Below are 26,790 nucleotides of genomic sequence, written 5' to 3' on the forward strand. Positions count from 1 at the left end.
CACTATGACTATGAAACTATGTTGTAACATGAGAATACCATTATGACAGTTCCTGACAAAAAATTTTGCAGAATGACCTCTGCTTCTAAAAAATACAAAGGAAAAAAACCTGTGAAAATGCCAAAACACAGAGTTTAAATGGTAACATGAGTAATTGCTTATTTTTCCTTGTATTTACGTGCTTGCTTTGCTTTTTAAAAAGGAGGAAGAGAATGTTAAACCCTTGCTAAACTGTTCACAGTCTCTTCCTAGACAACTTGTGAACATGTGGGTCAGTCTTCAGCTCAGACACCAGGTGATGCCACCACCAAAACAGAGCCCCAGAGATCAGTGACCAGCCATGAGCTGCCAAACCAGATGGAGATTTTTCTTTACTGTGAAACTCAAACACATTGTCTCTTTCTGGCTTTAGAATTTTGCTGCTTGTAAGAGTAGGTAGGCTAGGGTCAGTCCTTCCCTTTCAGGCTATGAACAGATGCAGGAGAGGAATCACAGGCTCCCCAAGGTGCTCTCTGGGTGGTGGGTGTCTTCTGACAACCTTTTCAAATCATTCTGTTGTTATTAGTTTAAGTTTTTTTCCTTTTTAATCTTTTCTCGAGTCCGTTTAAAATGTCTATTTCAGACTTATTTCTTGATCCTTTTATAATCACTTAGACCACTTCAGAACATGGAAGGCTGCCTCCCCTCCTGAATACCTTCTCCTTCTTGAAAGTAAAGACACAAGGGTCTGCTGAGTCCTCCTACCTCTCCCACTGGTCCTGTTTAAGCATCTCTCCCTTGAGAAGCAGGGTGGGGGCGGGGGAGCAGGCCCGGGATCTGCCCCAGGAATGAAGACACACACAGCTTCACCACTCTTTATAAACAGATAATCAGAGATATAAGCAGATAATACCCACATCTATTTCTGTGGTCCAACCTCTACTGCTGACCCCCTGCACCTGGCAATGAACCATCTTCCCAGCAACCTGCTCTTTCTGGTTAACCCTCAAGCTTCACAAGCCCCTTCTCCTCACCAATCAGACCTCCACAGCGGCCCCTCCATGGGACTCCCGAAACCACTGCCATCCCAGCCCTTTAGCTGTCTGCAGGTGGTCTCCTGGCCAAAAGTGCACTTGCATCTCATCTGAGCGAGCACTCAACCTCCCTCCCTGCTCCAGAGGACACTGCAGCCCCTCTGTTGACAAAGGGCCCTCTACACACCTCTAAGAGGTGGTTCACAGGTGGTCTTCCTGCAAGATTAGGTGTTCCCTTATTCACATTTGCAACACAAAGCACAGGAGGGCCAGGCACCAAAATCAGGGGAATGGAGGTCAAGAAATGTTTTCACTTTCTTCTGTTTATCCCTTACTTAGTACTTTTTTTTAACCTCAGAAGTGTTATTACCAATTCATCTTTAAAATGTTTTTATGTCAAATGCTTTTGGCTTCCTTTTAAATTCTCTAAAGCTCCACCTGCTTTGCTTTGAAGAGTGACGAGGACTCACACCCAGCAGAGACAGGCAGGAAAGGGTTCTGCATTACTGCAGACTCATTTCAAGGAGAAAACACAAGTGATTTCCCACAATCATGGAGTTCTGGTCCGAGTGCTTTGTGCAGACTAGCTTGGTGTGTTGCCAGTTAAACATTACCTAAAATTAATGTTACTTTTAGAATTCTGCAATCTGCTTAAATTTATGTGACACACCTTACAGTGCCTCAAAGGAATAGCTGAGCATTACTAATAAATGTACTCAATAAATATTGGAACTGAACTAAATTATGTCCATTATGTGTAATACAAGGACTAAATATTAAAGTATAAAAAGATAATCAATCACTGTTATTGAAAAGAGCTTAAAACCAAATTCCCTCACACAAGTTTCAAGATATTTTAAATTATTCTAATTCTAATATAAATTTTTAAAATACTTTGTATGTGAACTGAGGCGCACTGGTTTTACAATGCTCATCATGTCTGTCTCTAAACTTCATGCTATGCTGAAAACCCCAGATCAAGAAAATCTACCACATAGAAACTGTTATGTAGGGCAAAAAAAAAAAAAAAAAAATGAGTTACTTTTAAAGAGTATGATTAAAAAATGAGTGGTCTTTTCCAACAAAGAAAAAATTAAAATGCTAACCCAACACTTTTATTGTCGTATTAATCTAACTTGGTTTCTGAAATATTAATCAGCTATCACTTGAGATTAATCCTTTTCAAGAACATTTGTGGGTCTCCCTGGATTCATGGATGTGTTTCCAGAAGTCTGGGGAGGGGAGTCCTTAAAAGTCTATGCAAACCCTGGGCCATACCATAGCTTTCAAAACTCCTCCAGAGTTCCAAGACCTCAAACAAATGAAGACCTACCAATTCAGAGTCCATAAAAGCTTGGACTTTAGGAGGCTCATTAGTTTTAGAATGGGGACCGACTTCTCCTTAAATGCTGGGCCCTAAAAAAGGGCAGATTCCTCCTCAAGACTCCTGTTTCCCTATTTTAAATACTGGTAGAATGTCTGATCCAGCATTATAACATTTCCATTTCCCAATTAGACATTTCAAATGGCTGCAATATGCTTTAGCATGTTTTTATTGGGCATCTGATCACCACTTTCACCAGGAAAGTAGATGCACTTTTATCCTAAGTCACAAGAAGAAGTGTGAACTAAAGGAATGGCTTTCCTGCCTCTACATGGGCACACACCTACTGACACAGTATGTAAGGCACGTGCATGGACAGTGTGCTGGGGCCTCACCTACTCTGATATTACACAGTGCTGACCCTGCAGGAAACCCATGGAGGACTTGCCTTCTTTTGTCAGTATTTCCTAAAATCGTTCTACCAGCCAACCAAACAATAAAGATGGTGCTCAGAGAAGCACAGAGGGGTAAGACCCTGTGCATAAAACTTCATGTGGCTGCTGTCAACGTGTGTATGATGTACAGGGAGGACCCCAAGAGAGGTGGGCAAAGCCCAGGTGACAAAAACAGCAGGGGTCCACCTGGTGCTACAGAGGTTAACAGTTTGACCCCATTTGTGCAGGAGAAGGTGGAGCACTTGCCACTGGTAAGACACTGAAGAACTGCCCCAAATCACAGACACTCTGGGCAGAAACAGGACAGGGTTCAACAGCAGCAACAGGGGTCAGTCACCTGTGTAAATGCAGGCGGGTCTCTTTTTTAAAATGCAAACATTTATTTACTGAGCCACTGCTAGTGGCCAAGCAACCTGTGAAATCTTGCAGCAAAGGCTCCTAATCCCCAGTGAGCTCTCCAGGACCTCACAATGGACAAGAATGGGGTTGGGGAGTGGTTGGGGTCTGCATTCTCCAGTCTCGACAGATAAAATTTAGGCTTCCCAGAGCCTATGAAACTCGACATGGTCTGTACTTCAGCCCTCCAGATTCAAAATCTCTCTCAGGAGCCCAGGCATCAGTGTTTTTTAAATGTCCCAGATGACTCTGACCCCTGGGGGAAGTGGAAACCTTTGCCCTAAGGGATTTGGTGACCAGTCACTGCCACACCTCGACCTGTGCCTGAAGTTCTTGTTCTTACAGTCCAAGCTGAAGCCACAGTTTTCCTATGTAATTTCTCTGATATCCCAAGCCTGTTCCTGCCTCATGGCCTTTTTGCATGTCTCCCAAATACCTTTTCATCTGCTTTCCTCTTTCCGTTCATCTGGTCACAGCCCAAGTTACCTTATCAAAGAGATCTCGTGACAGATCCCATCTGTAAGAGCACCCTCCACCTACTCTTCTCTCCTCACCGACACCTTTAACATGCTTTATCTTCAGAGCAGTTATCACAAGCTAATATTAATAAAAATATATGTCAGTTTACCTGTGGATCCATGTTTATTGTGATCCCCTCCAAGAAAATGTAAGCTCCAAATGGCAAAGATTTTCTGGTTTGTTGACTGCTTCTATCTACAGCACTGACAGACAGCCATGTAATACGTGCTCACTAAATGTTTGCTGAAAGAGTGAATGAAAAGCTCTTCCAAACAATCGGGAATCACCGCTCCAAGGCAAGAGTCAGCAAACCTGTTCTGTAAAGGAACAGACTGCAAATATCTTAAGCTTTTCAAGCCGTATGATGCCTGAAGCAACTACTCAACTCCGCCACTGTGGGACCACTGGTCATAAAAAATTCGTAAAAGCCAGGCTGTACTCCCACACAACTTTATTCAAGGACACTGAAATCTGAATTTTCTGTTACGAAATAGAATTCCTCTTTTGATTTTTTTCAACATTTCAAAAATTGTTACAACTTTCTTAGCTTCAGGGTAGGCTAGATTTGGCCACAGGTCAGTGCGCCCATCTCTGCTCTAAGAGATACCAGAATGACCAAGTATAATCCCCTTGTCCTTGAGGGGAGAACAGCCACCTCTATAGAACAGGCACCAGAGTCAGTCTCGGGGAGCAGACAGAAGGAGGCAGGTCACTGAACTACGAAAACGGGAAGGGACATCTACTGGGCTCTGAAGGAAACACTCTTGGAAAGAAAGAGGTAGGAAGGAGGGGTGCGCAAGGCCAGCAGCGGGATGCTAGGGAGAAGACAATGAGGCTGCAGGATCAAGGTGAGCCATGAAGGTTTTCTTAAGAAGCTGACAGGGGATTCTGTCAATGAACCAAGTATAGACACCATTGTTTTACTGTCTGTAGCATTCCAAGACAGCTGGGCTCTGGTTAATGGGCAACCAGTAAGCACTCAGTGTGATGACAGGAAGCCTGTGTTTTAGCATAACAGGAAGCAGGGACAGATGAGCAAGGAAGAAAGTGAGCTGAAAGAATGCCAAGGACAGCAGGCATGTCTTGGGGGCAGGTGGTGTATCAATGAGAGATGAGAGGTCAGGGTGGAAAGATGTCATGGATGATGTCATGATATAAGAACATTAAGGGTGAAAGATGGCTGGGGGCAGGGGATAATAGACTGGAAGGAGCACATGCTGGGTTCAAGACACCTCACAGTAATGCAGCTGAAAGATGTCTATAGGCCAGTAGAAACAGAGCCCTGGAGCTGGGAAAGCTGGGGTTGGCCAGAGGGGACCCTGAGGCCAGCATGGCGAAGGTGGCACTGACTGCTGCATGCAGCCAGGCAGACACCACAGCCCTGGGGGATCCCATGACAAAGCCAAAGCATGAGGCCAGGGAGTGCAGCTGCCAGTCTTGCCATGTGGGCCATTCACCCCAGCTGTTTCTAACCCTAAGGTCATGTTACTACTTCCACTTCACAGCCAAAGACTGAACTAAGAGAAATATCATGTGACTTGCTCAAGGTCACATGACAAGTGACTACCCATAACTGGGCGAACACTTGTAAATGTGAGGCCTCATTCCAAGGTCTGTATGATCTGTCTGTCCAGGGCTCCAGAGTCATCCCTGTCTCCACAGAAAAAAAGTCATCTTGTCTCCAAACTTGTCTTCTAAGTCAGCAGTTCCCAACCTCTTTGGCACCAGGGACAGGTGCTCCTAGGAGAATCTAGTGCCTGATGATCTCAGGTGGAGCTGAAGCAGTGATGCTAGTACTGGGGAGAGGCTGCAAATACAGATGAAGCTTTTCTTGCTCACCTGCCGATCACCTCCTGCTGTGCAGACCAGTTCCTAACAAGCTGCAGACAGGTAACTGGTCTGCAGCCCTGGGGGGTTGGGGACCCCTGCTCTTAGTTAATCCTCTCCCCTCAGACTCCCTGTGTGTAACATGTCCCCAAACTCAAACTGGGTAACACTAACCTCATGACGTCCTTGTGTGGGGGTGGGAGTGGGGTGGGGGTGAGGGTGGGGGTGGGGTGGGGGGGGAGGGAATTAGGCCTATTCGAACGTGGAAGATGCTCCCCATTTCAGGAGAGTAACTAGCAATTTCAACCTTCCACTTGCTCAGGTCAAGAACACTTTCATTTAGAGAAGTGTTCAGAGTAGGAATCCTGTACAAACACAGGGCATCTTGAAAGTTCCAGAAACGCTAGTGTGATGCTGCTGAATGCATTCTGCTATGACTGTTTATTGTTCCTCTCAAGATTTTCTGAGCGTGTTAACTAAAACAAAACACCTCATCTAAGCTGTGACTCAGTTTGTCTGCCAAGTACTCACTGAAAAACTGTACGGTGACACTGTTTTTTACACAAAAGGAGACTCCCTCTGTTGTGGCATTTTTCAAAACCTGTTAAAAAATTCTTTGACATGCCTTCCATGAGGAGGTGGCGTCTCTGTCCTCCCCTTGAATCCAGAGGACTTATGACTGCTTCCATCACAGGGAGAGCAAAATTGACACTATGTGACTTTTGGAGCTGGTCATAAACACTGCCTTATTTGCTGGGACACTGGCTCTTGGAGCCTGGGCCGCTGTGGAAGAAGTCTGACCACCTTGAAGCCAGACAGGTCACTATAACAGCCAGTGCTGCCTGAGCCCATCCTCGGAGGCCAGACTTACCACGAAAATGCTGCCTGGAGTGGACCCACTAGCCCCACCTATTCTGCGTTATCCCAACTGAAGTACCAAATATCACGAAACAGAGAACAGCCGTCCATTTCAAATTCCTGACCCACAGAACCCGTAAGGGTCATAAAATGCTTGTCGTTTTTTTTGTTTTGTTTTGTTTTTGTTTGTTTTTTTTTTTTTTTTACCACCAAGTTTTGTAGTAGTTAAGTGGTAAAACCCAATGAGAACCAAAACAGGCGTGTCGCCACCCCTTTAATCTACTGATGTTCAGTGTTCCCGCAGCAGCCCTCAAATGAACCAGATTCTGAGTTAGATCCTTCCCCACCTAGTGTGTTCCCTACCAAGGGCACATGCACCCTCCTCCCATCAAAGGCACAACTGTGCACAGACTCGCCACCTGGGTAAAGAGCACAAGTCAAGGCTGATGTCCTGGAAAAATCTTACTCCCCAACCCCCCAGGCCGCCTGCCTCCACCTGAACACAACCTTCCACGGGCCTAGGAAAGATGCACCAACAATTCCAGTACTGGAACAGCAAATATTTGACTCACCTGGATAAACTCTGAGGTAGCACAACTGAAATGTTTTTCAAAGCAGATAATATGCATTATTCTTATAATAAAAAAAACATTACAAGAGTTGTTTAAATAGATCTGAAAGTTCAAATTATTAAGAAGAAATTATTGTTTTTAATTCTTCAAATAAGCAAGGGAGAGGTGCAGGAGGAGGGAGCTTCCCAGTGTCCAGTTCCCACTATGAGAATGAGGCGCTAAATGGGCAGGCAGCATCACCCACCAAAGAGCAGCTGTCACTGAAAGGGGACTCCTGCCTACTCCCAAAGCTGATGAAGCCCAGCCAAAACCCTCAACCCGCCCAGCCAGTCAGGCTTGTTTGTCCACAGTGGTGATATAGGATGAAAAATGTCCCAGATGAAAAGGGGAATGGGGTGCCGAGCAGGCTCTAGTAATGGGCATGCTTCTCAGCCTTGGGCAGAGGGCACCCGCTTCTTAGACCTCTCCACGCCACCAGCCTTGCTCCAGGCACTCCCCAAGGCTGACTCCAAGGACAGCCCCAGAAGTAGGCAGGATAGCAGCAGTCTTTTCAACTCCCTGGTCTGCGGTCCCCGTCCGTCCCAGTTGGCAGGTCTTAAACTTCTGCTATAAAACATTTTTAAAGGACTCACACCTGCCCCCCGTGGGTGTACCTAATAAAATCACACTGACATTCCCACAGGAAACACTTTTACCTCAAAAAGTTCCTTTATTTAAAGTGGTGAAAAAGGTAAGAAACCGTGGGCTTTGTACATGACATGTGGTCCTTTTTAAAAGTCTTTACAAGTAAAAATGTCAATATTAAGTGAGAAGGAAAACTCAGAGGATACTTGTGGTAGAATCCATTTTTCTTTTTTTTTGCCTTTTAAAACTATATGGTTGTTTAAAACTACAAGTATGTATACTTATTCACAGAAAAAAGTCTAGAGACATGAAGACCTTTCTATACTTTCATATTAATTTCTACAACTCACAGGAAGAAAATCTGTAACACATCTGGAGGACACTGATTTGACTCTGTCCATTCCAGGCAGGGCAGTATCGTGGCTTGCAAAGTATAGGAAACGTATTAAAAATCCCCCAAACTGGTGGGATTAGAAAGTCCCAAATCCAAAACCATTTACTCTACTACCAGCACAAGGAAATCCCTCTTTTTTAAAGGCTGAGCAACTCTACTGGATATTTACCCCAAAGATTTGAAAACCCATATTCAAAAAGATATTTGCACACCGATGTTCATAGCAGCATTATTCACAGTGGCCAGGACATGGGAGCAACGGAAGTGTCCTACGATAGATGATTGGCTAAAGAAGCAGTGGTACATAGTACATATATACAATGGAATATTACTCAGCCATAAGAGATGAAATACTGCCATTTGCAACAACATGGATGGACTTTGAGATAACCATGCTAAACGAAATAAGCCAGACAAAAACAGCTGAAAATCACATATCACTGTATGTAGGATATAAACAAATCTAAAAGCAACAAATGAGCAGGACAAACGAACAGACTCATGGACATGGACTATAGACTAGTGGTTACTAGTGGGGTGGGGAGGTAGGGGGAGGTAGACGGGGTAAAGGAGGTCAAATATAGAAGGATAAGGAGAGGGTGACATGGGTTAAGGGCTCAAATATATGGTAGCCGAGGGAGACTGGACCTGGGTGGTAAACACAAAATTAGAATATACAGATATCAAATGATAATGTGCACCTGAAAATTATATAATTGTATTAACGAATGTTACCCCAATAAACTTAATTAAAAAAAAATAATAACAAATAAATAAATAAAAGGCCGGGCAAGAGAACACCCTTCCTCAGGGGCCTCTGCAGATGGACAGGCAAATGGTTGTTCTGATCACAGCTGCAGAGTTGTCCTGGAGCATTGGCAGCAGCAGCGGCACCTGGGAACTTGCAGGAAATGCAGATGCTCAGGCTGCTAGGGCTTCGACTCAGAAACTCGGGGGTGGGGCCTAGACATCCGGGTTTCACAGCGCTCCCAGCAATGCCAATTCACCTGCCCTCTGAGACCTTCTGCAGCACACAGCCTACACTGTTCATGCCCCTCCCCCAGTCCTAAGACACGCTATGTTTTGTTAAGACAACAGAGTTAAAACGATGTCAAAATAAGGCCCCTCTCCCTGGCAAAGACATTCCCTCTACTAGACACAGTTCTCGATGCCTTTTCCCTCTGTAATGTCCTCCCTTTCTTCCCAGGCATCTGGCAAACGCTTATGATTCTTCCTCAATGCAGCCTTCAGCTTATGTCCCCCTCTATCCCCGTGCCAGCCCCACATCCAGGCTCTGGCCGCTGCATGAGCCGACCACCTCCATCACTGTCCTCCCATTTCTGCCATCTGCACTTCTCCCTTCACACCAGATCATTTGTCCTTAAGCTGTGTCCTTGTCATTTTCTTGATCAAGATTTCCAAGTTCTCCAAACTACTTTTTTTAACCACAAAAAAATGTATTTGTAGCAGAGCCCAGTTCCCATTGCTTCAATACAACGCAGGAGTAGAGTCACACTGCCACATCACGCAGTCCAAGGCAGAGCTCTGTGCCTTCCCAGGGCAAACTCAAAAAATTCTGTGTAAGCAACCTGCATATATGTACATGTACCACTGTATTACCACCATTATAAAACAAAGGAAGAAGATTTAAAAGGAAGAGGTAAAAAAAAGGTGTGTGTTCTGGAACTTATATAAATGTACATATATATAATATGGAGGTTCCATGGAGCACCCCCACCCTAATGCCAGCCCCACAGGATGCCCCTTCTGTCCCTCACTCCTACACGACCTGTTTCCACTCCTCCATCACCTGCTGTAAGCAGGCAGAATGGTACTGAGCATACCCCGCCCCTGCCAGCCCAGTCTTCCTAATTCATTAAATGCCTTGGAGCTTCTTATGTTCTGTTTGTGCCCCTGGATTATGCAACAACCAGCACCTAATCATAGATGGCCCCATCTCTGATGAACGGCATGGTGGCAACTGAGATAAAGTTTGCTCAGTAGTGGGTCCCCATGAGCTCAACTGGGCACATTTAGGGGCAGGGACTCTGTGTTGCACAGGCTCCACATAACAAAGCAATGGTGGCTGACCTTCTCTCCTAGGAAGGGTGTCCAGGGCTCCCTCCCTCAGCTTCCCAGGCACCAGACCTAGGAATGGTGCCCTCTCCAAGCACAGGCCAGTCCCAGGCCTCCCCCACTCACGCTCATGCACAGGACACCAAAGGAACACTTCCTGCTACTCCTCTAGCCTTATCTCCCATGACCCACCCCACATAGTCTTCTCCTTCTCCCAACACTGAACCCCACCCATGTCTGAGTGCACCTCCCTTGCTCTGACTTCAAAGTCTGGCCCCTTTTCACAGAGGCCCTTCCCCTCCATCTCTCCCGGTTGGCTGGCTCTGATCCGTCACCTGCGTGGGCTCTGCCCCTCCTCAGATGCCCCCTCTGACCCCTTCTCAGGACCACTACAGAGCCTCCACCTGCTTGTCTCTGCCTCCAAGGTCAGGGTCCCTGTCCCATTTACCCTGTATGTACTCTGCAAGAATAACACTGCAGCAGAACGAAAGTTACAACTTCCACACAACTGACCTTAGAAACCCAAGACAGTCTTGAAGGTAAAGCTTTCAAATTGTAAATAATGAAGTGTACCCTTAAAAGAGTTAACTCTTATTCAAGAAGAGTGTTAAAATAACAGTTTGAAGGAAAAGAATTCTGCCACTGGAAGCCCTCACCAGCCAAAGCCTACCTTTCACCGAAACGAGGGCATCATATGATACACATCTACCACTGAGTTCTATGCAGCCAATTAGATGAATGAGGCAGATCTCTGCATTCAAAGATTGTCTCCATGTGTTAAGTAAAAAAGCAAAACACAGAACAATCAATAGTATAAGACCATTTACATTTTTCGAAAACCTAAATACACTTTATAAACACATAATGCAAAGGAAACTTATCTAGATGATTTGTACATACAGACTGGTGTTCAGTAGTGGCCAATGGAAAGGGAACAGGGTTATTAGCTAGAGGGCGAAGAGGACAGAGAATAGATCTTCCAAATGCTTCCACACTGGATGTTAAAACCATGAATAACAACCAAACCCCCCAAAAGACATAAAATATCAATATCTCTTGTACCTTATTATCCTAACTATAAACTACCCTCAACCACCAAACACCTTGGTTTCCAGATTCTTCAACTCAACTTAGTACTCAGAGGCAATAATCATATGAAAAGAAAGCTACCTGTAATCTACTTTATGCAAGTAACAATGTGACTGCTGTGTCTTACAGCTGGAATTAAGATACATTCTGTTCTCAAATCTTCACCCTAGAAAATCACAGGGTCTGTCTGTTCACACAGCCAGGACCCCAATAAATCTGTGAACAGGTTCCATTTGAACACATTCCCAAAATTCAGGTTCCACTCAAACATATTCCCAAAATTCTAGTATTACTATTTAATAACATTCAAAAGTCCTTTAATCTGAAATACTAAACAATGTCATCGAATTTGGAGATGTTGGTACAAAGAAATAGAAAAATGCCAGAGAACTCCTGAGCTCCAGAAAGCAGATGCACTTTGATTCTTTAAATTACTAGAGACAAATACAAATGACCAGACGAAGACTCTCCCTTCTCGCCCCCTCCTCCCCTGCAACTTCACGAATACCAACACATCTCTAGTGAGACAGATGTCTGGTGAGTAGGAAAAGTTGCCATGTTATTTCTCTTGCTTTTTCCACTTAAATACATACTTAGCCTAAGGAAATGTAACAATATTTTCAGTCAAAGATAATAAAATAGACTTTCCCTGAGACCACCAAATGAAAGCATCTCAGCTTTCTGGTGGGAAGAAGGAACAGATTTATTGACGAAAAAAACAACAAAAGCAGAAAATATTCCCAGTGCCTCCTGGCAATCATGAAGGCTACAGAAACACATCTCAGACCTCACTTAGCACAGAGGACACGGACTGGGGTGGAAGCAGGAGTCCAGATATGGCAGTGTTTTCCGGACCGCCTGCACAGAGCAGGCCACTCAATAAACATGTGCTGCCTAGTTGATAACAAATCTGCTGGGAACTGCTGACTTGCAACAGCCCTGATGCAAACACTTCCTTCTCAGCTACTTCAAATGAACCCCGGATTCAGTTGAATAATAACAATAATGGTGGACGAATCTATTTTTAGAATGCCTAAGGCAAAGAAAGCCAGGAGGGAAAAAAGGTTTTAAAAAAAGACCTAACTAGGAATAAAAAGGCTCCTCACCCCAACTTCTAAATGGAGGAAGGAAACCCAAACTTTGGATAGGACATATATGCAAGGCTGTAACTTTTTTTAGAAAATAGAACATTATGATTAAAAACAAGGTAGGAAAGAATGTGCACATATATGGATTCATGCAAAAGGCAAAGGAAAAAACTTTTTGAAAACGCAATATTGCTTTGGGGTTAATTTTGCAACTTGCTGTTGAATAGTTGTTTTGTTCATAATATATTTGCTCTTGGATCTTTATTTAGAATGCTAATGAGAAATTCACAGATATGAACTTCTCAAAAAATGTAAAAACCTAAATGAAAGAAATTATAAAACTTGTCTGGGCCAAAAAGAAATATCTCACTAAATGAAGAGACATCATTACCTCTGTAGGGGGAGGCATTTTAATATGAGAAAATGCTGAGGACTGTGATTTTATTGTCTTTGCACTTCACTCTCTGGTTTTTCCACATTAAGCTCATTATTCTCTTATTTCCAGTTACTTTGTAATTTTTAAATGAGCTTTAAAACTCTTAACAATGATTTTAAGTCTGCCTTTTCATTTCGCTTTTAAAGGAGCAGGCAAGGAAAGGCAGCGTGGGTGACCTAGGAAGGCCATCTCCAAACCAAAGCGCCCGTGGGCGTGGAAGGTGTGCTCACCGGGACCGAGGGGCCCCGTCCTGGACATGTCACAGACAGGGCCCAGGCCAGGCATGCCACTCCACAAGTGACCAGGGCACTGGGTCCTCTAAGCTGATTTCCTTCCAGTGGCATGGCCATCCAGAGACAACCATGTGGAATGGGTACATCTGCAGATCACACCTGGAGAATGCCAGCCATCTACCCACAGCTTTTATCAAGGATGACAAGAGTCCTGGAGAGTACGAGGACAGGGAGTATGTGGGGCAAGTGCAGAGAGGCTGTGTGTGCAAGAGAAGTGAGGGGAGTGGACAGTGGGGTGTGTGGGCATGCGGAGAGGGTACGAGTGATGGAGACAGGAGTGCGAGCAAGTGGGAGAGCAGAGCAAGGGGGTGAAGAAGCAGGCAGAGGGTGGGGTGTTCCTGCAGGAGGGTGTTAGAGGAGGAAAAAGGGTGGGGAAGGGTGGAGTGAGAAGAGGGGGAATGAGTTACAGGTGAGATGGGGTGTGATAGGAGCAGGTGGGAGTATGGGAGGGGGAAAGGTGAAGAGTGGGTTGGCAGGCACACGAAGTTGGGAACGAGGGTGGCAGGTATCTTGGGAGGTTTCTGGGGGGTGGGGGAGCCTGGGTGGTCACTTTCCAGGTCTGGGAATGGGGGACGGGGCACAGCAGGGTGGGACCTGGCCGGTGAGCCAGGCAGGTACACGGGTGTATGGGACAGGTACAGGTGAGTTTGGCAGGTGCTAGACTCTCTCATCTGGAAGGACCAAGGGCCCACAAACGCAAAACCCTGGCCTAAACAGAACACTACTGCTGGGTCTGAGGCGCGGTTCTCCCAAGCTGCGGAACTGGGGCTGTTGGGTCTGCAAGGCAGACAAGTTGGCCTGGGCCCACCACACTGCCTCCTCATTAGCCACATTAAAGTTGTAAAGGAAGAGGAAAGGGCTCCTACTGCAGGACCAAGCAGGAGGCCTTGAGGCAGCTTGACCACCCCCGACATGACAAGGACAATACTCAGGAGTGGAGTTCCCCAAAATTCCTCCTGCTCCACCTTGTAGGCACCCCATCAAGGGCAGCCTCAATGTATAAGATTTTTTTCAGGACACATTTCATTAAAATCCTACCCCAAGCTAAGGAATGGGGTAGGTGCAGCCTTGGGGTTCCTCAGGTCCCTCTACACTGCCAGGTAGCCAAACCAAGAGCTGAGACAGGTCATGTAACCACTCTGTGCCTCAGTTTCCCCATCTACAAAATGGAGAGAGCATCTTCCCCGTCATATTCATTTATTAAAGTAGGTCTCTCCTGCTGCTTCATTTCAGCACCTGCCTGGGGGTGGGAGGCTTAGGGGAGGGAACACGGGCAAGAAGAAGCCTAAGGAGGACTCAGAAAGCCTAGTGTTGGTGGGGGAGACTCTCATTGTTTGAAGAACCTGGGAAGGAAATTTTGTCTTTTAAATAATTAGGATTCACTGGGAGAAAAGAGAGAAGGGGATCTGAATTAAATTCAGTATAATTTGAAAGGAAGAGGAAGGAAAGAACTAAGATCCTGATTTGGCTGCATACAAGATTGACTAAGAACCTGTTTATGAGTACCTGATCACTGACACCTAAGGACCATTTTTACAGAAATCGTCACTGGCCCTGATTAATGTGATTCTTTCACTTGACTACAACTGAGTCTTCGGACACTTTCGGTCTTCTGCTGCTATGCTGCAGTTGTCTGCTTACAACTTTAAAAACCAATAAACGAAAGCCAAGTCACCTACATTATGCCCACTGACTTCCAACTTGGAAGCGGCATGTTGTTAGCAGTTTCTGAAAATACCATAAAAATATTCAAAGACACTAAGAATAAGATCCCCAAATCTCACCACCCTAACAAAATGGTTTTCCTTTTCTAGGACATTCAGGCTCCTTCTGGAAAATATTGTGAAGGTGTATGAGTGCTCTGTTGTTGCTTTATTTCACTTATTTATTTTTGTTAGAGTAATAAAAAGTTGAACCAGATAATCAAAGAAACTGATGGATTAATTTGGAATTCACTCCTTGCCTTTCTAAATGAAAGAGATATAAGGAAAACAGCCCACCCTCTGAGAAACACCCTCTTGCCCACTGCCCTTTCTGCCTGAGAACAGTCCCTCTGTTGCTTGTTACTTTATGACACCCACACCTGGAAACATTTTTCTCAGGTGGCTCATCTATCATGTATTTAAAGAAATCCTTTCAATTCCTCATAGTTTTTAAAAAAGTATTATTACCTACAAGGTATGAGAACATAGTATTTTCATTTTGTAATTGAAAAAATGAAACAGCAAGGTTAGACAATTTATCCTAAATTATAAGATGAGTTGAATGAGAGCCAGTGAAACTACTCTTTTCAGAAAAGAGCCAATTCCAAAGTATTCCTCTCAACCCTTAGGAGATCCTTCAGGATCTCCTAAGACCCAGCACAGTTGTAGAACATAAAGCAAGAAAAAAAACTTGAAATAGCATTAAGGTGTGTTCAACACACATGGAGAAGCTGGCAACCTGCCTTGCCATTCATGAAAGTTTATCAACTTTGTAACAGACTTATTCAACTTCTTGGCCTACACAGTGGTGCCACATACCAGAGCTATAATCTACCAGCATATCTACTGACGGCAGGGAGATATGTACAGCAGAGCATAATATTTAGGCTAGACAGGCTGCTCCGAAATGCAAAACTGATATTTGGCCCTTCCCTCATGTTTGAATACTTAGGGCATCTTCACTAAAATCTCTATCTTCTTCTCATGCTGCATGAATTCTCATTAAACGTTTATTCATCTCACTGACTAAAGTTTATGTCGGGTCAGACTTCAAGTTCTGCCTTTAAAGACCCAAAGGATCCTGGTTCCTTGCACCCTGCCTGTGGCCATATTGGCACTTTTGCCTTCACCTCCACTGTACAAATCCTATCTAACCTATAAATACCAACAACTCCTGGGTCTCAAGGCCTCCCCACTCCTTCAAAGTCCCGGGTCTCACTTCTCTCATTTAATACCTTCATCAGTTTAAGAATCACATGGAGAAATAGGAAAGCCGTTGAAGATAATTCACAGGTCTTAAAACCTGGTTCTATTCTCAGAACACTTATCCCACTAAATGCGTGGGCTTTTCCACACCAATAACTAATTCTGTCATCCTGTGAACACCAACTGAGCATCCAATTCAATCCAATTCTGACACTAACAGACTGAAGTTAACATCAGACCCCACATGCTAAGGGCTCAGTCCTATAAGACTGTCCCTACTTCAGACTCCAAACACGAGTCCCAGGGACTACCTATACTTTTGATGAACAAGTTGTAACTCCCTCCTTGGATTCAATAATTTTCTAGAATAGCTCAAAAAATTCAAGAAAACAGTTTCTTCATGTGAACCCTGAGAAAAACAATACCTACTAAGAAGGGCTCCTGGTGACTGACTGGGCTCAAATTAAAAAACAAAAAAAAAAAGAAAGCACAACAAAAAAAAAGCCTAGCAGCCATTTCTACACAGGAGCTCCTCTCAAATGCCACACATCAGGGAGAAGCCTGCAGTGAAGCGTCTGCCTCCCGCGCTGTGTTCCTTTATAAAGGAGTTCCTGGAGTAGCATTGCAACCAATAGGACTGAGACTTTCCCCGTCCAATCGGAAATGTGCAGCTAATTAGCATTTTCATCGACCATTTAGAGAAGCTCCATTCTGACCAATCAGGACATTGCCTTTAGGACCAATCAAACTTTGAATATTTGGAGTCCTCATTTGCAAGAGGATGAATCAATCATGACCCAGGGAAGGAGCTGTCTGGCTTTACCAGTCAGCTCTCCACTGCCTTAGAGAGGGCACCTTCCCTTTCCAACCAACAGTAGAGATTGTGTCTCCTGGCTGGAGATGAAGTACCAACAATATCTCACCAGAGCATAGTGGACTGGAGTGGACTAGGCTGGAGCAGGAAAGCACAGAGGCGAGCTGTCTAGTCAGAGGGGGGCTTTGCTCCAGGGCCACCTTGCAGCAGTGCTGTTTCACAGGTGTTCTCACAGCTGTGCTGTATCACAACTGAGGGACTTGCACTGACTAAACTTTCCTTCTTCACTGCACCTCAAACTGGGGATTCCCACTGGTGCTGAATTGATGCCAACGACCATAGAGCAACATATGGGGAAGAGACCGGGGCTTCCGTCCCCTCTTCGGGTGCGCCGCCCTCCCAGCACTTCCACGTGTTCACCAACTAGGAAGCTCAACAAATCTCATTGTTGGAGAGTTTTTACAGTGCTCAATCTTCAGTCCCTTAACCCCAAAACTCTTCCGGTGGGTCAGTGGGTGGGGCTAGAGGTGCCAACCCTCTTAAGCACAAAGTTGGCCTTAATAGTGACCAGTACCACTATCCAGGGGCCCCACTCTAAGTCAGTTTCTTGGCATAAACGCAGGTATGGAAAGGGTTCTTACAAATGACAAAAGCACTCCCATCACTCAGGAAACCCCAAGGATTTTAAGAAGTCTGTGCTACAAATAGATGAAGACCAACTATACATTCCCCTATGGCACATCACGCATGAGAAAATGGTTGCAATTTACTTCACAAAGGACAATTAACATCCCAAATGTATAAAGAACTCCTAAATATAAGGGGAAAAAGAGGACCAAAAACTCAGTCAAAAAATGGGCAAAAACATACAGTTCTCAGGAAAAGACATATTAATAGCCCTTAAACATTTGACACACAATAATAAGAGAAACACACATTAAAGCAATGAGATACCATTTTTCAGATTGATGAGAATTCCATCTGCCAATACGGTCTGTTGGGAAGGCTGAGAGGAAACAATTGTTCTCTTGCATTGCTGGTGGGAGCATATGCACAAGTTTATTCACTGCAGCACTATCTGTAATAGCAAAATATCTGAAATAACTTCCATAGGAGACTAGTCAAATAAACTACAATGCACACATGCACAGGAGTACTAAGAAGCTATAAAACAGAACAAAGGCGATCTCTATACGTGGAGCACTTTCCCGGAAATATTGAGCAGGAAAGAAAAGAAAAAAAAAAAAAAAGGCAAAACTGTCTGTATAGTATGCTGTCTTTGGGGTAAAAACAAATAGTATGTGCATAGATACACACAGACTATATTTACAAAAAGAAACCAAGGATGGATAAAACAGACTAATAAAAATGGGAATGGGATAGAGACTCACTGTAACTTTTTATATAGTTTGACTTTTGAAACATGTACAGGCATACCTCCAGAGATACCGTGGCTTTAGTCCAAGAGCACCACGATAAAGTAGGTATCACAATAAAACGAGTCCTAATCTTTTTGCTGGTGAAGGGTCTTGTCTTCAGTTTGTAAAAAACATAAAATGTGTGAGGCACAATAAAATGAAGCTCAATAAAATGAGGTATGCCTATAAATGGTTTACATAAACAATTAGAAAAAAGCGAATCCTAAAACTGAACACAAACAAAAAAAAATGAACCTACTTTGAATAAGGCACAGGAAAAAATTATTTCAAGTAGCTTTTGAACACAATAAACTGCATATCCTTAGTGGGCTATATTCTAAGGACAAAAAGAACTACAAAAAAATCCTGAATTTTTTTAAGTTTGTTGTTAGTAGTGGTATTGCTGTAGTAATTCTAAAACTGTTCTGTGTGTATGGGAGTTTAGAGCAAATTAATTTTTACTGACATTACAAATAAAATTTTCATTGTGGGGAAAAAAGGAAATCGCAATACAGAATGGGGAAAGATAAGGAAGAAACCCGTTAAGAGCAAAATTGGGGGTATCAGCATAAATCCAGGAATGGAAAAATTGTGTACATTTCCTGGCTCCATCCACTGAAAGAAAGGTCTGGAAGCCATGACGCCTTTACAGCAAAGGGCAAGACTACTGCTCAGACTCTGACTGTTAAACAATGATCTGTGCTGCAAGGAAGCAGGGCTCCTTGGAGAAATGGCAGATTCCAGGTTTGGGGCAGGGAAATAAGACGAGCTAGGAGCAGCTGAAGATCATAGAAGCACTCAAAGAGTAACAGAACCTGTGAGTCCAGGGTGATTTAAACAAAATTGTAAATTGACTGGTCCCACCCACCCCGGCCCCAGTATGTCCGCATCCTGTTCCTAGACCTGTGAATATGACCTTACTTGGGAAAAGAGTCTTTGCAGATGTAATTAAGGCTCTTGAGACCAAAAGATCATCCTGGATTATCCAGTTGGGCCCTAAATCCAGTGACATATGTCCTTGTAAGAGATGTAGGGGAGCTGTAACCGAAGAGGAGGCAACATGACCACCCACAAAGGCAGAGTGGAGTGATGCTGCCACAAGCCAAAATTAGGTGCCTTGTTGGAGTCTGTGGAAGGACAGTGGCCCTATGAACACCTCGATTTCTGACTTCTGACCTCCAGAACTATGAGAATACATTTCTCTTTTTTAAAGTCACCTGATTTATGGTAATTTGTGAGAATAGCCAAAAGAAACTAAGAGAGAGAGAGAAGAGGGGGAGGGCAAGTTATTCTTTTCCCTTCAAAAGAGTACCACTTCATGAACAAAAAGATTTACAGAATCAGAAAATCACCATTTTGCAATTCCCAGTATAAAAACTGCTTCAGGCAAAACGCACCAAAAGTTCCAAGAATCACAACCCTCGTGTACTGGGGAAAGGTGCCTTCAAACTTTCATGATATGATCCAAACTTATCAACAGTGGGACAACCTTGATATAATGCAAATCACATAACACACAAGCATTACTAAAAAATGTTTACTCAAATTTAATCATAAGGAAGTAATCAAATAGAGTGTGGGACATTTTACAGGTCAAGAGACCTGGGATTTTTTTTAAAAAGGTAAAATTTAATGAGAAACAAAAAAAAATTGGAGACATAACAGCCAAATGCAATGTGTAGACCTTCACTAGATGCTAGATTTAAAACCAAACCAAACAAAAATAAATGAAAACAAAACAAAACAAAAAAAACAGAAAAGACTATAAAAGACATTTATGGTACAATTGGGGGAAATTCAAATGTGGACTGGGTATTAGATGACATTATTTATGTCAATTAGTCTTAGATTATATTAAAGTATTTAAAAGTGAAGTATTCTGTCTGCAATTTCAAATATTTCAACAAAAAAAAAAGTATTAAAACGTAGAAAGAACAAATGTAGCAAAACAAAGAAACAACTGGTAAATCTAGGCAGAGGACTGAATGTTTACTGAATTATTTCTTCACTAGAAAGAGTAGAAAATAGGTACAGAAATGCTTAAAATATTGAGGGTTAGACATAATCTCCAGGTTGCCCCTCCCAACCCCTAAGGAGGGAAGAGAGCAAGAGCCAGGCTCTGACCCAGAGGTCTGGGGACCATCCTGGGAACCTGCATTTAACCAGCGCTGGCTAAGTCTCGGTGCTCCCACTATTCTGGAAACATCACCTATACTATAGTTTGCTTGCTTGTTTTTCCCTGTCTTTTCCCACTAGAACATCAGGATGGTATCTAACTTACCATGCCTCCTCCCGGGCAGCAGGCCAGTAAATGTTTACTGAGTGAATTTAGGAGGGATTGATTAGATTAAGGGCAAAACCGCCCCCAACAAAAGTCCCTGCTCAGAGAAGTTTGAAGTCTATTATCATAAATGCAAAGCTAACAGTCATAATCATGCTTCTATATGGTTTTCAGGGTTTAATTTTGTCTTCTCTTTTCAATGGAATAACAGTGACAGGATAGACTAGAAAGGTACCACAAATACAAAGCCATTACATCCATGACAAGCTAAAAATTAAATAAATGTGACTAGATATCACAACTCTAGTTTTCAAGAGCTGAAGATGAAAAACTAGCTGCTAAATGCCACTAACTCATCAGAAAATAGATTTTTTGTTGTTGTTGTTCTTGTTTAAGACACAGACCTAGGTGGAAGGGAAAAGGGGAACAAAATGCTGCTGGAAGATGAAAAAAGGATGACTGAGGGCAGAATTAAGAGAATGAGAGGCCAGCAGAGGGAAAGGCCCAGTGATACCCTGGAAGGGTCAAGAATGGTCATGCCAGGTGCAACTGGACATGGGGTAACAAGGCAGCTAAGACAGGAGTTTGACTCAAATCTGTCCAAACAGCAGTAAGACTGCCAGCTTCACTCCCTGCCCTGGCATATGATGGGCAGTTCCATCTCCGGAAAGGGCAGAATAGGGGATCTTGGATTGGGGAGTCCCATGTCCAAGTGGGACAATGATGAAAGTACTATTCAGCTCACTATCCACTGGGTTCACAGATTGCAGGCCGCCAGGCCTCCCAGTCCAGCAGGGGCCTATAAGAACCTTGTCACCACAGCTCAAAGGACAGACCCATGGTACTGAGGACAGGAGGCTCTGCCAGTAAGTGACATAGCTTACAGTCAAGGGACAGCTCAGGGATCCTCACCCGAGTCCTCCACTCAAACACCAGCAGATGACCTCAGTCACCAGAAAGCTGAGGAAAGCCTTGAACAAAAAAGAAATGACCTGGAGGAAAGAGACTCTTCAGTGAGAAAAAACTGAACAAACAAAATTATCGTGAAGAGAATACAATCATGAAACAAAGACCACATTTTTTTAATTTATAAAAATTCAGAAAACAACAAAGTTTATAAGTGAAAAATGATAGCAAAAAACAAAATGTTAAAATCTCACTAGAAGAGCTAGAATACAAAGAAGAGGAAGTTTCCCAAAAGTAGAGCAAAGCTTAAAACAGGAGAAAATATGAAATTAAAGGACCAGATCAGGCAATTTCTACACCAGCATAATAATATTCCAGGAAGAGAAACTAGAAAGGAAATAACCAAAGAATACTTCAAGAAAACTCCAGCACTGAAAAATTTGAGTTTTTGGATTGCAAGGGCTCAAAAGTATCCTGAACATGGGTACAAAGGCACCCAGACGAAGCACAGAGACAGGTAAGTCGGGCAGGCTATGCACAGCTGTGGTAACAATCAACCCAGGACCCTCAGAGGCTGAGAGCAGCAAAGATGGATTCTCAAGTTTATTTCACTCTAAGGGACAAGGAGAGATTGGGGGCAGAGGGAGACTCTGACACTGAGCACTGTCATCTGGAACACTATAGAAACAAACTTGAGTTCACTACTAACCACTGAGCCCAGAAGTGAAGGAGACACCCCCTCCGCCCTAGGCATGGTGATGATATGAGGCCACCCAAAGCCAGGAGTGAGGTAAGGCAGAGGGCAGGACTGGAAATGTGTGGTGCACACCACTATCACGGGCAAAAAGATCCTAAAATCTTCCAGAAAGAAAATGCAAGTCAAACACAAAGGGACTGGCTTGAAATTCCTCATCGACACTAGAAACCAGAAAAGAGTGGAATAATGCCTAAAAACTTCTGAAGGAAACTTTTTCTAGAATTCTACATGATCAATCTATCAATTAAATGCGAAGGCAGAAAAGACACTTCTGGACAAAGTCTCAAAATGGTCCCTCCTCGCCGCCCCGTGCACATCCAAGAAGATGTCAGGGGACAGGAGATATGTGATGAGCAGAGCAAGTCCAAGGCTGGGCCATTCTTCAGGAAGGTGCCCCAACTGAGCCCTGTCGATCTGAGGATCTTTCAGGAAGATACAGGCAACCAACAAAGCATTTGGAGTTCAATCGGTAATAGCACATAAAAAACAAAGTAATTTTTTTAAAAAGCTAATTATTAGCTCCAGGGGAAACAAAAAGTTATGTACAACATGGCCCAGTATGAATGGCATTTAGTCATATGCACAAATACCAAATGCTGATCTCAAAATTCCACCAAACTACTTGGAGGTGGTGAGCATGGGTTAGGAGGAAAGAAAATAAACAATCAACTTCCAAAAAAGAAAGTCACTAGGTAATGAATATCTACAAACGAAAAATCAAGAAGCATATCATTCTACAGCACAAAGGCAAATACCAAAATAATCGCCTAAGAGAATTGTTTGCCTCTGGGGAGCGGTAAGTAGTGGCAGGGGACACCGTTTTGCCTAACAACCTCTGCAGAGGCTATCTGACTTTTTAAACTACAGCTATGTCCAGGTTAAAATAACACTAAAGGTACCTGAAGCTGAGTCTCTGTCAAGGAAGCTACCTAGTAGGTGGGCAGGATCCTCAAACAATCTGAGCTCTTCCAATGAGATAACAGCACTGACCTAAGTGCCACAAGAGTTGAAACATTGGAGACATGTCCCCTGCCCTCAAGGATTGGGGATTTTACTGAGAAGAAATCATGCATGGAAAAGAACTCAAGGGCAATGCAAGGTGGCATATGCTCACCACCAAGGAAAATTATGGGTAGCAATAAGAGAGACTCTGGGCCCCAGGAGGCAAAAATGACTCTGAGAAAGAGGAGGCAAAAGGGGAAGAGGTGGAAAGAGAAAGACTAGTAGAACCTGAGAGAGGAATAGGGGGAGTATTTCTAGAAGGGGGACTAGCTAACAATGAAAGTGAGTGTAATTTGGGAATATAGACAGTTTTGTCAACAAAAGTACTCATAATGGGGGGGGGCACGATTATTAATATGGAAAAGCAGAAGCTGATAATCACAGAAGTCATTGTTAACTTACTACATTTTCAGTATCCTTGGACCCTATCAATCAGGGGCCTGTAACATTTTTCCTGCAAAGTGTCTCAGATTTACCTCCCCTGCTCATTAGTAAAACTGCCTCCACCTAAATCTTAAACGTCTCATAGCTGAAATCCCCCAATTCACAAACTGGCACAAAGCCTCTCTCCCAGGCCTGTTCAGTCCCTGTGTGGTGGAGCAGCCCTGTCACTATACTTCCTTTTCACACTCCAAAGTCATTACCCTTCTTTGTATTCCCAGACACTCCCTGCTCTTGGCTGCCATAGGACCTCTGCGCACACTGTTCCTTCCTTTCCAACACATTCCCTCCTCTACCTTCCTATTAATTCCTACATATCTTCCAATCCTCAGCTCAGACCTCAATTCTTCATAGAAACAAATGTCCCTGGTTGCCCTAACTCAGGGGTCCCTGTTATAAACTCTTTGCTTCTACCAGTTTGTAACTTAACCTTCATTTGGGTGATAGCTAAATTCACGGCCACCTCACCTTCTAAGCCAAGTGGTTCTCAAAGAGGGGGGCCCAAAGACAAAAGCAATAGCTTCCCAAGCAAAGCTGTCAGAAGTGCAAACAGTCAGGCCCCGCCCCAGATCTACTGACTCAGAAACTTCAGATGGTAGGGCAGCAACCTGTGATTTGCAAACCCTCCAGAAGATTCTGAGGCACACTCCAGTTTGAGAACCACTAGATTCCAGGACTGCACAGCCCAGGTGTTTTGCACTCTTTGGTGTCCCCTGGTGCCAAGCACAGCGACAGACAACAAGGACTTGGTAGGATTTCCTACTGGCTTCCCTAGATCCCCTACGTTAATTCTAAACCCCTCTAATGTTAGAAGCCCCCATAATCAACACTGAACCTGCTGCAGACCTCTGCTCTAGCCTTCAGCTCCCCAGCCTTTCTGTGTTCAAAACTTGGTTCTCCATAACTTGTCATCTGAGTGAGAAACCATCTGTGTGAGAAAATTAGAAATTCTTCTAATTTCTCTTGGCTCTAATTTTCTCACCTCTAAAATAGAAATAATCATAGTACCTATTTCCTAGGACTGTTGAGATAACAAAAAGAGACAATGAAAGAGAACTGTGCCTGCACAGCCACTGTAAGTGTTAAGAAAATTTAGGAATTATTGTCATAACAATAATTATGCAACTTTAAGTAGTCTTTCCCCTTGGGTCTCAGCTTTCTTACCTCAAATTGACCACACAAACTTCCTCCCTTGCAAACTATTCACATCTAAACCCACTCCCGGCTTGAAACCTTGCCTAGCAACCAGGAGCCCTACTAGAGCTTCCTCAGCTCCACCTCCTGGAACAGCTGGGCTCCACCAGACAGGCTGGGTCTTAATCACACATGTTCTCTTAATGCTCAACTGAAGCCACTTTCCCTAGTACCCCTTCATCTGGGGAATCAGATATTGGTAACTCAACCGGTTAGCAGGTGGTTTCATTTCAGTGTGTACTGTCTGGTGGCTAGGATTCAAACGGAGCTCACACTGGGAGTTATTTCTAGTGCAATTCTGTTTTTTGGTAAAGTATTAGCAGCAACAATTAAAATATATTCCCATCGAAAAATCTTAAATCAAGAAAGAAAAAAAAGAAAAACAATGGTTCCTGCCTTTAAGAAGACACAGGGTCCAACATCTGCCCTTTCTCGGGAGCGGCCGTGAGTGATAACAGATACGAGAACTTAACACACGGAAGCGCCTGCCCGCTGGGCCGGGGCGGGCTAGGAGCGCCCACCCGCCGCGCCGCGGGAACCCCGCGAGCCCGCACACACCTGGGAGCGGCCGCTGGCTGGCGGGGGCCAGCAACCCTTGGCTCCCCGATAGTTAAATGCTGAGTAATTTTCCTGCCGAGAGAACACTCGGAGTGGGGGCTATGCCAACGACAACAGTATTTTTATCCCACTTAACCAAGACGGCACGGCGGCGCGGCCGCGGGCGTCCCCAGGGTGTCCCCGTGCGGCACAATTCGGAATCGTCAGCTGGGACCCTCGCCGGCTCCCGGGGCGACGTGGACAGTAGCCCTACGCGACCGGGGAAGGGGGACTTGGGGCAGTGGGCTGGCGCTGTGGCGCACGGGTTCAGCTGAGGACAGCTACGCCTCCGCCGCGCAGGGCTCGGCGGTCACCGCGTCCTGGGGCAAGGGCCCCTCCGCCCGGCCTCCGGGTCTCCGCGCCCGGGCCTAAGCAGTCAAGGGTCTGCGCCCAAGTTGGCCGGCTGTTTTGCCGCAAAAGTGGAAAGGGTGAAAGGGTTCCGGAGCCCTCGCGAAAGGGTGAGAGCAGGAAGCACAAGTACCCCCGGAGGGAGGGAGGGAGACTGGGCTGCGGGGCCGCCCTGGGGCCGCACACAACTCGCCGGCCCCCGGACCCGCCACCGCGGTGCCCAGGAATGAATGAGGCTCCCCGCAAGCCGCCTGCGCGCACTCACAGGCGACGTAGGCGATCAGCGCGATGCCCAGCAGCAGCTTCATCCTCCTGCGGTTGACGGCAGACACGAGGCGCTGGAGCGCCTTGCTCACCATCCCCAGGGGCGCGCCAGTCCAGGGCCCTGCCGCGCGGGGACCAGCCTGCTGCACAATGCGCGGTGGCGGCAGCAGCTGCGGCCCGGGAGAGCCCCGCCCACCGCTCGCAAGGCCCGCCCCGTGCGCCGGGTTTCCTGCCGGCAGAATCACTGCGCACGCGCGACCCCGCCCCGCCCCTCCGCCTCCTCTCTGGTCAGACACTGCTCCCGCCGCTCTCACCTCGGTCTTCGAAGAATGTAGCTGCAAGGGGTGGCTGGGCGGGCGCAGCGCATGCGCCTACTGGCGTGTTTTCTACGGAGGTGCCCCTTGCGCAGAGAAAGGGAAAAGTGCGTGCGTCCCCAGACTGAGGGGAAGGCCATAGCCGCCAGGTTTCGTTGCCCAAGCCAACTGGTGAAATGCGGTGGCCAATCAGATATTGCTATGGAAATAGTTATGCTAAATTTGGCCTTGTCTTTCAAGTTCTTTAAACGCCTGCCTTAGTTGACCTGTTCTCTGGGCTGTTTTGTTGGCTTCTTTAGTTACAGTAGCGGCAACAAAGATTAATCCCCTAAACACTGCTGAAGTCGAAACCCGGTGCATTTTTCTCTGTTATGATTGGCATGCCTTTTAAAAATAAATAGTTTATTATTATTATAATAAGGTAATACTAGTGATATAATTAGGACAAACCAGGAAAAGAAATGGATGAAATCATGCTTTGTCTCTGTCTAGAGAAGAACATAGAACATGTCATCACATATGTTTGTTTCATTCCAACCTTTTTGTTGAGTGTATATATTTTAACATAGTTATGTGGGTGA

At 44.8% G+C, this 26,790-nt stretch overlaps 1 protein-coding gene across 5 annotated transcripts in view; it reads right to left on the reverse strand.

Annotated features, from left to right (window-relative positions):
- UXS1 (UDP-glucuronate decarboxylase 1) overlaps positions 1–26,072 on the reverse strand; it is a 101,511-nt gene extending 75,439 nt beyond the window's left edge. Inside the window, exon 1 of one of the 5 annotated variants that reach the window (XM_016142271.2) lies at positions 25,897–26,071. In XM_016142271.2, the coding sequence (XP_015997757.1) occupies positions 25,897–25,990 (94 nt within the window). In that variant the 5' untranslated portion in view covers positions 25,991–26,071. Of the gene's footprint in view, positions 1–25,896 lie in introns of all 5 variants that reach the window. The other 4 variants (XM_016142270.2, XM_036224148.1, XM_036224147.1 and 1 more) reach the window with 4 other exon arrangements.
- Between the last annotated feature and the right edge of the window lie 718 nt (positions 26,073–26,790).

The sequence above is a fragment of the Rousettus aegyptiacus genome, unplaced genomic scaffold, assembly GCF_014176215.1.
Source record: "Rousettus aegyptiacus isolate mRouAeg1 unplaced genomic scaffold, mRouAeg1.p scaffold_m13_p_7, whole genome shotgun sequence".
Lineage (NCBI taxonomy): Eukaryota > Metazoa > Chordata > Mammalia > Chiroptera > Pteropodidae > Rousettus > Rousettus aegyptiacus.